General features: G+C 36.1%; 1 protein-coding gene across 9 annotated transcripts in view; it reads left to right on the top strand.

Moving 5' to 3' along the window:
- THOC2 (THO complex subunit 2) overlaps nt 1–12,861 on the top strand; it is a 45,117-nt gene that overhangs the window by 14,619 nt on the left and 17,637 nt on the right. For 5 of the 9 annotated variants that reach the window (XR_014184978.1, XM_082061945.1, XM_082061944.1 and 2 more), the window contains exons 10-24: nt 716–871; nt 1,267–1,439; nt 1,590–1,785; nt 2,374–2,415; nt 3,123–3,164; nt 4,400–4,530; nt 4,618–4,719; nt 5,910–5,994; nt 7,001–7,094; nt 7,551–7,631; nt 7,914–8,010; nt 9,839–9,956; nt 10,593–10,772; nt 11,360–11,524; nt 12,150–12,425. Coding sequence is in view for 8 of the 9 variants with exons in the window: in XM_082061945.1 (XP_081918071.1) it covers nt 716–871; nt 1,267–1,439; nt 1,590–1,785; nt 2,374–2,415; nt 3,123–3,164; nt 4,400–4,530; nt 4,618–4,719; nt 5,910–5,994; nt 7,001–7,094; nt 7,551–7,631; nt 7,914–8,010; nt 9,839–9,956; nt 10,593–10,772; nt 11,360–11,524; nt 12,150–12,425 (1,938 nt within the window). In the remaining variant the exon portion in view is untranslated. The remainder of the gene's footprint in view (nt 1–715; nt 872–1,266; nt 1,440–1,589; nt 1,786–2,373; nt 2,416–3,122; nt 3,165–4,399; nt 4,531–4,617; nt 4,720–5,909; nt 5,995–7,000; nt 7,095–7,550; nt 7,632–7,913; nt 8,011–9,838; nt 9,957–10,592; nt 10,773–11,359; nt 11,525–12,149; nt 12,426–12,861) is intronic. The other 4 variants (XM_082061947.1, XM_082061946.1, XM_082061951.1 and 1 more) reach the window with 1 other exon arrangement.

Here is a 12,861-nt window from a genome sequence, read left to right as displayed (position 1 = left end):
TGTTCTCTGCCAGTCTCACTGCTGGACTGGTCCCTGCATTCATTTGTATTGCTCACCTTTGTCATGTTGTTTCTTGACCTCATTTTGAATCCACTTGCATTCCAGAGTGTCTCTGCCAGTCTGGCTCTGCTTGTTCGGGATGGCATTTCTTTCCTCTTTTCAGTTCAGGCTTCATTTAACTTGCTATGGGAGTTTCAAAAAAATAATTAGCATGTAGGTGTTGTCTTAAGTGTATGCATTGTGCACCTCCTATACAAGAGGAGCTGTCAGGATTATAAATCACATCAAGAATGTTTTCCCCACCTCTGCTTTCCCCTTCCAAGCGTGTAAGAACTGTTTTCTACTTGCATATGTATACACACAGCCATCTATTGTATCTATCGCATTCTGAAGATATGATTTACCCCTTGAAATTCCACACTAGGTATTTCTTGGTGAATCTTAGTAGGTTACCTGTGTTTTCAAATGAGGAGGGTGTAGCTCTTTAAAACTTTAAACTGTCCAAGTGGGATTCTTTCTTCCACAAATTTCTATGGAATCGAGGAATTCTACCAGTATACTTCTTTGTTGGGGTGATGGTAGCAAGGAAAATAATCTTTCAGGGAGTAAGTTTATCTGATTAGTAACAAGGAAGGACAAACAACTACTTTGAGCTCAAGTAGTAGTAGGTCGCTTTAGTTTTCAGATATAATGTTTGGTGGTTTTTTGTTTTTAGCTTCTTCCAGGGGATAATGCCATCATTGAAGAACATAAGCGAGAGATAGTGGAAGCTAAGCAAATTGTCAGAAAACTGACGATGGTTGTCTTATCCTCTGAAAAAACTGAGGAAAAGGAGAAGGACAAGGAAAAAGAGGAGGAGAAAACTGAAAAGGTGTGTATCTATGAAAGGATTCCTTTCCAATAAGCTTATTTAAAAGAAAATATAATTGTTATGAAAACATTTTGTATTTATTTGAAACATAAAGAGGTACATACTTCTTAGAAGGCTTGTGTCTGTCCTCTGGTTACTTCTGTTGTTTTGAATGTGCAAAAATACGTGGCTTGGGGTTTGTTCTGGATTTCTGTGGCCTGGTTTATTATTGCTTTTGAAGTGTGCTTATTGACTAGATGTCTACTTGAATTCTATTTTACATATTTTTATTACATAGTTAAAATACTAAGTGTTTTTTTTTTCCCTCTGGCTGTGGATTACAGCTGGATATTGCTTAAGGAGAAATATTAAGAAGACTTCATGAACACCCTTTTTCATTATTTGTTTTCTCGCAGCCTCCTGATAATCAAAAGCTTGGTTTATTGGAAGCTTTATTAAAAATTGGTGATTGGCAGCATGCACAAAGTATTATGGATCAGATGCCTCCATTTTATGCTACTTCACACAAGCCTATTGCAATTGCCCTTTGCCAGCTTGTACACGTGACAATTGAACCTCTGTACCGCAGGTAAAGTGAAAAGTAGAATTCTGTTTCTTCATAGGGGAAACCTGCTATTGATGTATAAGCATGAATTCACTAACAAGTCTAACTGTATTGGTACACTTCTAAAATTTTCACTTCTGTTTCATGTGAAATGCTGCACGTCTTATTTTTCAGAGTTGGTGTGCCGAAAGGAGCTAAAGGGTCACCGATTTCTTCTTTGCCCAACAAGAGAGCACCAAAACAAGCAGACAGCTTCGAGGACTTGAGGAAGGAAGTGTTCAACATGCTTTGTTACCTTGGTCCTCATCTCTCCCACGATCCTATTTTATTTGCAAAAGTGGTGCGCCTTGGAAAAGCCTTTATGAAAGAGGTTGGTATGACAGAACATTTGGTCAAAACTTGAAAAATACCAGATTTTTGGCAAGAGAGTTTGTTCTCACCAGGTTCCCAAGATGTAAAGATAGGGTGACAGAAGTTACGCTAAGTTTGGGTTCCAAGTAGTCTTTGTAATAAAATTATAGTAACTTCAAGCATTTCCATCTTCCCCTGTTTCCATATCTTTGTAGGAGGTGTCATTTTTCAGCATTTTCTCATCCAGGATGGCAAGGTTTCCCAATGGTTCCCACTCTGGCTTTGCAGCATGCTTAGTTCTGGCCTGTGAGAAGATTGCTCTTTGAGTGATATGTGATGTTGCGCTGACAACACAGTTAATTTGGAAACTATAATCTTGAGGCAGTAATTCACTTCACTGCTGTCAGCAGACTATTAGGATGACTTTGTAACGAAGTTCAAGTACTGATGTTTTGTGAGAAAGCCCTTGTTTCTGTGGATACGTACAGTAGAATAATGAACATTACTTGGTTAAAGGCATCTCTTGTGCAGTTTTACTGTAAATACATGAATATAATAGTTTGTGTTTCTGACAAGAATGAGCAACATTTTTAGCTATTTGCTCTAGGTTGGAACTATGAAGAAGTTCGTCAGTGACAAAGTGGTTAAGGTAACATAGGGAAAGTTACTTTTAATGCAGTATTGCCATCAGCATGTTCTAGTTTTGAAACTACATTTAACACACAGTAGAAATACTTATAACTGGAGGTGATTTGACTGGAAGTTAACCCATACAGTAGTTTAAAAGTCAGACTACTAACATTGCACTGCAGCTTTCATGCTGAAGAGCGCCTTTAAAATCATTGTGCGTTACTGGTGTGATAGCTTAATATGCTTTTCATGGTGAGTGGAACAAGAAGAGAGAAAAAGTAATTTAATAACAAAGACTAAAAGCTTAAGAGAGTATTAGTCTAAGAGAAAGATGGGGAAAAACAATCTATGGCTGTTGATAACTGGCTTGGAAGTCCTGCGTTTTGGTATTTGTTTTTTAACTAGAAGGCGAATGCATAGGGCTTTGCTTTCCTCTCTCCAACACGAAAATCCAGTATTTCATACATAATAGTAAGTTTCCTTAATATTTTAGTTATTACCTCCTTTTGAACAAAAGTGTACAAAGCCCCTGTATATTTAGGCAATGCATTTCATCTATGCATTTGAATATCTGTTCAAAAATATTTTAATGCTGACAAGTTGGAAAGTTAAGCGTTTACTAGGCATGTGGCTCTCCAGGCTTATGCTTTTGCTGAGGTAGCCTCGTTGTGAAACCGTAACTGTTACGTTAATTATGCTACAATTAACAGATTGTCTTTGTTACAGTTTCAGTCTGATGGAAGCAAACAAGAAGATAAAGAGAAAATGGTGAGTTTATTTTGGAAGAAGGTGTTTTTATGTGAGATGGTAATTGACGCCAAATGTTTAATAAGCGTACAACACTTCTTTCTCTGTAGAGTTTTATGCTTTAACAAATGCCAAATGCATGTTATAGACTTTTTTTTAATCAACACGTCTGAGCCAGTCATGTGGGGCTTTTCCATATCCATGTCCTTTTTTAAAAAATAATAAATAAATTCATTCTATCTTGCATTCTTCAATCCTAATCTAATTCTTTTAGTGCATTCTAGGGGGTACCTCCAACTATTTATTCTATGAATACATTTTTCATGGTGGCACCTTGTATCTTAAAGAACATACTGGGGTAAAGCATAGAGAAAAGGAGAAATTAGAACTAGAGCTTAGTACTACAATGGAAAATGCTTCTTTCTTGACTAATTTATTTCTTTCTAATTTCTCAATTTATTGAATTATCAAGATTAGTCACAATGAAACCCAAGTGTCCTATTAAGGTCTAACTTGCAAAAATAAGTTTTGTTTTTGTTTTTTTAACCAACAAGCAAGTTTTCAATATGAAGTTTGTTCGGTTTGCATTATTACTTATTCCTCGCTTCTCACGTGCCGTGATTTCCTGACTTCCTGAATCATTGCAGAGAAAATTAGTCTCTTCTCTTTGGTGTGTGTTGTGTTGTTTGTGCATGTTTTGGGTGGTTTTTCTGCTATGGTTATTCTAACATAGCTCTGTGGAAAAGGAAAATGTATAAGAGAGAGAGAGGATAGGATACTGAAAAAATGGAAATTGGTAGTGTGCCTTGGAAACATGTATAATGCCTTCAGGTTTTAATCTGGAGTTTTGAAAATGGAAGTTGTGGCAAGGAACACCTTAATACATTAGAAAGCAGTTGCCAACATCTATTTCTTCCATTGCACTTCACACAAATCCACAGTATATCCATTTTAAAATTATTTATTTGATTTGAGAATATGAGTGCAACGTGCTGAAAACTTCAGCAGCTTTGCTCAAATATCTTAAATAGGCAAACAAAATGTTGGCAGTATACGTGGTCCATAAATTGAGTAATAGAAGATTTATGATGGGAGATATTTTTAATCCTGTTTTTGTTTCGGAAGTCTTAATCTTGTGGCAAACTTGTATTTTATCAGTCTACAAAGATGTGCAATTTGTGCGTATCTGCATAGGATGTATAGCGTTGCTTCTGATGTTCTTGATGGTTACCTCGAGTCTTTTCTCTTTGTCTCAGGAGATACTGTTTAGCTGTTTGTTGAGTATTACCGATCAAGTCTTACTTCCATCTCTTTCTCTGATGGACTGCAATGCATGCATGTCTGAGGAATTATGGGGAATGTTCAAAACTTTTCCATACCAGTACCGGTGAGTAGAATAATTTGTTTCTGTTCTTTGGAAGTGGTCTCTTGAATTGTCAGTACTAAAAATGTTTTTTCTTTATGATCTTTCAAGGTACCGTCTTTATGGGCAATGGAAGAACGAAACATACAATAGTCACCCTCTTCTAGTGAAAGTTAAAGCTCAAACCATAGACCGAGCCAAATATATCATGAAGTAAGTTGTCTAATGCCATAAATAAGGACCAACTGTGATATTGCATGTCACCAACTGAAGAAAAAAACTTGACAAATACGTTCCCTTTCTAATGAGTCAGTAATTTCACTGATAATCCTTGTTCATAAAGTATTTAATGTACTGTGATTAAGAACAGTGAAATAAGGATACAGTCGAGTTTGTCACCAACAGGGTATTTAATCTGTGAAAAATGTCCCCTTAAATTATTGAAAACCTTTTCCCTGGGTATACGGTTGTTTGAGAAATTGCTTTGCTTCTGGAAATGTCAGAGTGCAACATATTTTCTCTAGGTATAGAGACTCTCTAATCCAAAGAGTCTTAAAAATCTTGTTACAGTTTCTGCAGGTCTGAATTTAAGGCAGTAATTTGAACTGAAAGGAATGATTCATTCTCATTTTCAAGCGGGCACACAACAACTTTAGATTGACCTCGTGTTTAACATCTCTGGCATCATTGTCAGGGACTTCAGTTCTCCGTTTGTTGCCAAAAGCAAATGCCATGGTTTCATAATGTGGATAATTAGAACCTTTCTACATAGGGAAGACAGAATAATTATTACTGGGTGAAAGACTTTGGACTTGCAGCTGTGAAAGCTAAACACAATGTTTTTGATTCTCTTCTGACTTGCTGCGTAGCCAGCAGAGATGGTAAAGCTTTACCTCCCTTTTCTGGTGCAGTGGATTTCAGCTGTGTGGATGAGCCACAGTGCTGTCCGTTGTTGAGATTGTGAGGCGTACAATTCACTTTTGTGTATCAACTTCAGGTTTGATGTTAAGCTGGTATCTTCAGTAGGGGATGCCGTGGAAGTGTAACAATGAAATTCATATTGTGTGTCAGTGGACAGAATGCAACGAATGCAAAGTGACTGATCTGTGGCTAAGTCAGATTTGCAGGAGACATTAACATCATCACGTGCAAAGTACTCAGAGTTGAAACGAATACAGTCTATAGTAGTACAGGGACAACTGGTTTGTATGTGCTGCACCTTATAGGATCATAAATTTCACATTCCCAGAGGAGTGACATTTCTATGCTTAGATTTCTTAAAAACACATTTGCTAGTGACAGTTTAAACTCTGTGACTAATAAAGGTGTTTCTTCACTGGAATTAGCTTGTTTTAGTATTCTTTTAGATTATGTATTGCAATAAAATATGTTCTATTTTACAGGCGTTTAACTAAGGAAAATGTGAAACCCTCTGGAAGACAAATTGGGAAGCTCAGCCACAGCAATCCTACTATTTTATTTGACTATGTATGTAGTTACATGTATTTGAATACTATTTTATCTTAATGGATATTGAAGTGCAGGAAGGGACCTGCTGTCTTAGTGACAGGGCAGCTATAGTTTAATTATTTTTTTACTTTTGATGCAAGTTTTAGAATGCGGTAATTTGCTAGTAGTGCACAGGTCTGAGATACTGAATATGAATAGCTACTGAATAACCATAACTGCATAGAAAATTACATCTGCTTATTTATAGGAGTAAAGTAATTTGAGAGAGCTGAGCTGGGTCTCAGAGGCACAGGGACACGCTGATGAGGGTATGCAGAATGTGAACTCAAGTTGGGTTGCTCTGGGTGGTTATATATGTGTATAGTAAAGATAAAGCAGGTTCATTTAGCAGAAAACCTAAAGCTTTGAAGTCTGAAATACACCTCGAAGGTTGGAGAGGATTTCTAAGACTACTTGGTGCTACAGAATGCTTGAGAGGTGTAAAAGTATATTGATGGACCTCCACCTGATTCACAAATGTGACTTGAGATTTTACTTGAAGTTAACACTGCAATACACATGCACACAAAGCATGCACGTCATGCATCAATGAGAACATTCTGAAATTTTATGAGTACAGTTTACTTGCATTCTTTCATGACCTAGGTTCATTTTTTAAAATAGTCTTTTATTATTATGAGAAGCAACAGAAAATCTTACTGCTAAGGGTTAGGATTCTTAAGAAATCTTAGAAAAAATGAGTGAAATGCTTTTGCGATTCTATTTTCTGAGCACTGAAAAGGAAAACAGTTATACAGAATTGTTCTTACATGTTAGGGACATGTTTCATTGATCTCTAAAGTGCTAGATAGAATAATGACATTGCCGGTTACTTTGGAAGTGGTTTAGGATCTTCTGAAAAAATAATTTCAAAGGATGTTTTGTGTATGTTTTGGAGACAAGCATTGTTAAAAGGTTTTGATTTATTATGTGAAAGACAAGGAATACTGTTCCTGTTCAGCTGTATGTCTTTTATAACTTTCAGATTTTATCACAAATACAAAAATATGATAACCTAATAACTCCAGTTGTTGATTCACTGAAATACCTCACTTCTCTGAACTATGACGTCTTGGCATGTATCCTTTTATGTAAATCAATAGATCAACATACTGATAAAGTTGCAGTTGTAGCCAGATTAAATCTGTTGTCTGTGAGTAAATATTATATTTTATTGTTTTCTATTCTTGCTACTTTTTACTGGAGATTTTAGTGAAGTTTGCAAATACCTTTGCAGTCTTAGTGGCTTACAGAACCCTCTCTGTTCTTTCATTCTGTCAAACTGTTTTAAAGGCTTTTTTACTACTTTGTTCTTGAAGGCATAGTCATTCTGTAGATACTGCTTTTAAAGCTACCATTTCTTTCATGATTTTCTTTTGTTATACTGCAACTATGTTAGTGGATCCCCTATATCATTCTTGCCATACTTGCATATCGCGTTTGTATATTACAAATTGTGGAACTGGAAAAACAGGACTGTATAACTTTTGTTTTTACAAATTGAGGAAAAATATTCTCTTTAACGGACACTAAAGACTGTATCATTGAAGCTCTGGCAAACCCTGAGAAGGAGAGAATGAAGCATGATGACACTACCATCTCGAGCTGGCTGCAGAGTTGGTGTTCTTGTTTTATTTATTACATTAATGTTTCAAATAGTTCAGCTTCCCTATGATCTACCATACTATTGATGAGTATGATGGATATTTCACTTGGATCTGCCAGCTATTTTTTTTTAAACTAAGCAGAGAGCTGGCAACTTAAATCAATAGCAAGATATATTTTCTTTGTGTTACAAAAATACCTGTATTACTAACATTCCACGTGTATGCTGTTAATGCTTATTCAATGATGAGTATCTCATGAGGTGCAGTCACAGCTGTTTCTCCTTGCTTTAGGTCTGGCTAGCTTTTGTGGTGCAGTTTTCCGAAAATACCCGATTGAGCTTGCTGGTCTGCTTCAATATGTAGCCAACCAACTGAAAGCTGGGAAAAGGCAAGTCTTACACAGCTGATCTTTATAAACTCTATTTTTATAATGTATTTTTGAGTGCTTGCTGATACATGGGTGCTTGATGTAGTTGTTTCTCTAGTAGCAGTAAAACTCCATTCATAATACCAGGAAGGTTAAGAAATTCAAGTAGAAGGAAGAATAGTGTCCTCTTTAGTACATTATTTTTCCTCTGATTGTTTAGCTGTGACATATTATTTTTGAAGTACTGAGTTTTGATCTGTAACTTACTTTAATACACTTAATAACGAGCCTGACAGGGAAAAAGACATGCCAGTCTGTAATATTGTCATAGAACTTATTCTATGTTATTTTTTAAATAAGTATGTGATATACAAGGGTGTGACTGGTACAGTTTGAGTTTTTGTTTTCTCATAATGTCTTCTCTGCAGGGATAGTTCTTAACATTTTAGTATTATTTTAAACATTCCATCCAATTTCTTTAATGGCAGTTGGATTGCTTCTTGATGCATCAGTGTTAATAATGACTCAAGAATATTTTTAAACAAGCTTTGCAATTTGGATATTCCTTTTCCTTTTGTCCTTCCATCATCATCACTTAGTATAATTGTTTCATTTATTTAATTTTAATGTGTTATTTTTATCACATAGGTATCAACTTTTTTCTATTATTAATCCCCATATGCTTACTGAAAGACAGCTTACCAGTGGAGATAACGCAGCGTGTTATTTTAGGGTATTTATGTTGAGAAACCTAGTTTTTTCCCTTCCTTGCAATGTAGACACTCAGTCTCATGTGCTCCCCTGTCCCCAATTTGCTTTGTATTCTGATGATGGTACAATCACATTGAGCTACAGAGGAAGGGTAAGTAATGTTTCTTGTCTTTCCCCAGAATTAAGTATTAAAACTTGAAGTATTTTGAAAAAAAAAAAATCAAATGGTTTTTAATATTCAGTTGAGTATTTGGGGTCATAGAAATAAAATGAATTTACCACTATGGCCAGTTCCGTGGGGCTGGAGTATTCAGGCATTTGAACGGGAGTATATGCTTGTATCACATAGTTACTAGGCAGATGACATACTTAAGTTTGGAAAAGGAAACAAAATATAAACAATATAAATTGTTGCAATATAAAAAACTTTGTATTGGAGGACATAGGTCAACACTTTTTATAAGTAGGACACGCAAATTTCAGAAGTTACTGGAAAATATTGCTGATTTGATCATTCAAAATACAATTTGCCACTGCTGAGGAAAAGTCATTGCCCTTGTAGAATGTAGAGCAGGAGGTAAAGCCTGGGCTCGGGATGGGATGATTACTGGAGTGGTTTGTATATTCTGTGTTTTAAGTAAAAAAATCTTTTCCATGCTCTGGATAAGCACTCCAGGCTAATTTTTCCAGTAAATTTCTTAGGCTGTGTATTATTATTAGAAGATTTTAAATAACATTTAAAATATTCCATGTTCATGAAATAACATGAATAGGTCTTAAGCCTTTCCAACAGTACGAAGCATGTAAAACAATGAAAGGAAGCAATAAACTTTGATTAATTTGTTGATACTTAATAGCACCACACTCACTGTTATTTTCAGAAACAATGAAATCATTCTGAAGGAGTTCTGGAATCCAGCTGTTCAATGCCTGCATTACTTTTAAGTACTAACTTTCTATTCGCAATAAAGAAATCCTTGTATACTCAGCACACTGGTTTCTTCTTTGAAAAAGGATTAAAATGTTGTTTCTTTTAATGTGCATCATAGTATTGTTTTGTACAGTATATTGAATGTGATAGCTGCCATTTCTTAAACAAATTTTCTTGTTTCACTCCACTTTTCTGTTTTTTGTGCAGCTTTGATTTGCTCATTTTAAAAGAGGTAGTACAGAAAATGGCTGGGATAGAAATTACAGAAGAAATGACAATGGAACAGTTGGAAGCCATGACTGGTGGAGAACAACTGAAAGCTGAGGTGTGTTTGTGTTAAATGTAATTAATAATATCTGTTGCTTGTGCATGGTGGTTCTAAAGACACTTTGATCAACTCTGGCAACATAGCTCAGAAGGGTGTTAGAGCTGCGAGTTGCAGCAGCTGGTGCGCTGGGATGTTGCGCAGCTCTGCTCTTCCGTCCTGCTCTGCGGAGCAGCTCCCTGCTGAGCCGAGGAACATCTTAAACCTTTCGAACAGTTAAAACTGTTGCAGCCTCGGCATCAGAGTTGTAGTTGAGTCTGACCTGGAGTCAGCTCCCTGGGGCATTGAATAGCTGTTACCAGAACTTAAATCTGAAATTCCTGTGTTGAACAGAGAAGAGGCTTGGAGCAGATCACAGCAGACTGCGGTCTGGAAGGCAGTGCCATGCCTGAGCTGAAATGTCACTCTTTGTTTACTGTGTAAAAGACTAATTAATAACATGCAAGACTAATTAATTTATGTTTCTTAGATACATACATTGCAGTACAGGATCCAAGGAGAGAGTTTTACTGGCAGATGGGAAACTGTACCGATGTTAGTTCATTGGTATTTCTGCAGTCAGAAGCACACATGGCTTCTCTAATACTTTGTGATGCACTGTTTCCAAACTTGGGCATCTTTTTCTGTCCTACACAGGGTGGATACTTTGGCCAAATCAGGAATACAAAAAAATCTTCTCAGAGATTGAAGGATGCGTTGTTGGACCATGATCTTGCCCTTCCACTGTGTCTGCTCATGGCTCAGCAGAGAAATGGTGTAATCTTTCAAGAGGGAGGGGAAAAACATCTGAAGCTGGTGGGAAAACTGTATGATCAGGCAAGTAGAAACACTTGTGTTTATAAGAACCCCCCCTTTTCTTTGGTAAATTTTACAGTATCAGCACAATATATAAAGTTGCAGTGATCTCATTGTTAAAATACATGGGTGTATTAAATATAAATTATATTGAGAAGTGACTTATGAGTGAAAGATTAGAACATCCTTTATGAAAAAAAGTTCTTATTTCTTAAGTTCGCTATTTTGTTTTTATGATCTCACTTTGTTAGAAGAACTTTATTATTTTTTAAAGAAGCATTCTGAATTCTTTTGCTGCTGTAGGTAATAGGAACTATTTTATTTTTATTCTGGTAGAACAGAATGCTCTTATAGTTCTTCTCTTCTTAGTTTGTTGGGGTTGGTTGGTCTTTAAGGTGCTGCAGTTAGAATTGAGGCAGCATTGAGTGACAGAAGTATGTTACATGGAAAGTTTAGCATCTCTTCCTGTATGAGAAAATTCTTGCTGTACTATGCACCGTTAACTCTTTTTTAAAAAAGGAAAAAAAAAATAAAAGCAAGCTTTTAAACTCTCCCTGACTTCACTGTTGAACAAAATAATGCTAACTGTTTGTGTCTTTCACATGCAGTGCCATGACACCCTGGTACAATTTGGTGGGTTTTTAGCATCCAATCTGAGCACAGAGGATTACATTAAGCGAGTGCCTTCTATTGATGTTCTCTGCAATGAGTTTCACACGCCTCACGATGCTGCGTTTTTCCTCTCCAGACCCATGTACGCACACCACATCTCAGTAAGTAGAACTCGTCTGTTTGCCTGCTGTTAGTGCTGCTATGTTACATGTTATCAATGGATGTGTTAGGTTCCTGCTAAAGTTTTAAGTTTGCAAAATAGAGCTTGCAGAAGCTTTATGAGTTGAGGTAGAAAGAGAAGCTGTGGGCCAGTTATCCTTTATATTAGTAGAAAATATGACCCATGTGTCAGTTTTCACACAGCTGACAGAAGTTATAGCTAATGAAGTTGTCTGTTCTGATGATTTGCGTGATCAGTAGGAATTCTCTCCATCTCTGTTCCCCCAAATGTTGCAGCTGCCAAATAATGTGGTATCTTAGGAAGGGTCCCTGCATCTAAAGTTGTAAATGTTGAGAGCAATTTTTACTTGGTGTAGTATAATATGTTACTATAACAACAGGTAGAAGGATCAGTGAAGAAAGATAAATCAATCCAATATGGATGAATACCAAAAGTTCTGTACGATGTTCTTCAATGCTTTATGTATATCAATGGCATTTTCCATGTGTAAATGTTTGTTATATAGAAAGTTTTTTGAGAACAGTTAAATTATTGTAAGAGTTAAATTATATTGTTTGTGTACAAAGATTACATATTTTTCCTTTTTTTTTTTTTTTTATCCGCAGTCTAAGTATGATGAACTGAAAAAAGCTGAGAAGGGAAATAAACAGCAGCACAAAGTACACAAGTACATTACATCATGTGAGCTAGTGATGGCTCCTGTTCATGATGCTGTGATTTCTCTGCACCTTCCCAAGGTTTGGGATGACATCAGTCCTCAGTTTTATGCCACATTCTGGTCTTTGACAATGTATGACCTTGCCGTCCCACATAGTAGCTACGACAGAGAAGTCAATAAGCTTAAAGTACAGATGAAAGCCATAGATGACAATCAGGAAATGGTATGTTCCTATAACTTTATGGTCCAGTTTAAACTTTCTAACCTTGAAAGACTTTTTTTTTTTAATGTAAAATCTTGTATTAAGATTGTTCTGGAAGGTTTTATGTCACGTGATTCATCCATTCCGATTTGTCACATGCACATAATTTGGATTGACTCTTCCTTATAATTCCTGCATGAAAAGTACCAGTGTTTTTACTAAGTGAAAATTACTGGAAAATCTGTGTCTCTGACAGCAACCTTTTGACACTCATATCTGTGGTTTAGCTGTTCACTTTCGTTTTAACTTTAGCCAGCTGATGTTCATAAAATCAGTTGATTACCAGAGCAGAACATTATTTATTGAAATAGAAAGCTTTTAAAGTATTCTTTAGCATTGTCAGGAATTTTATTGCTCTATTTATAGCAAGTGTTAGTATAATGCTAAGTGAGTTGCA

The sequence above is a fragment of the Streptopelia decaocto genome (assembly GCF_964273445.1).
Source record: "Streptopelia decaocto genome assembly, chromosome: 10".
In the NCBI taxonomy this organism is placed as follows: Eukaryota; Metazoa; Chordata; class Aves; order Columbiformes; family Columbidae; genus Streptopelia; species Streptopelia decaocto.
The sequence above is the reverse complement of the archived record's forward strand: the minus strand, read 5'-3'. Positions and strand labels throughout refer to the sequence as shown.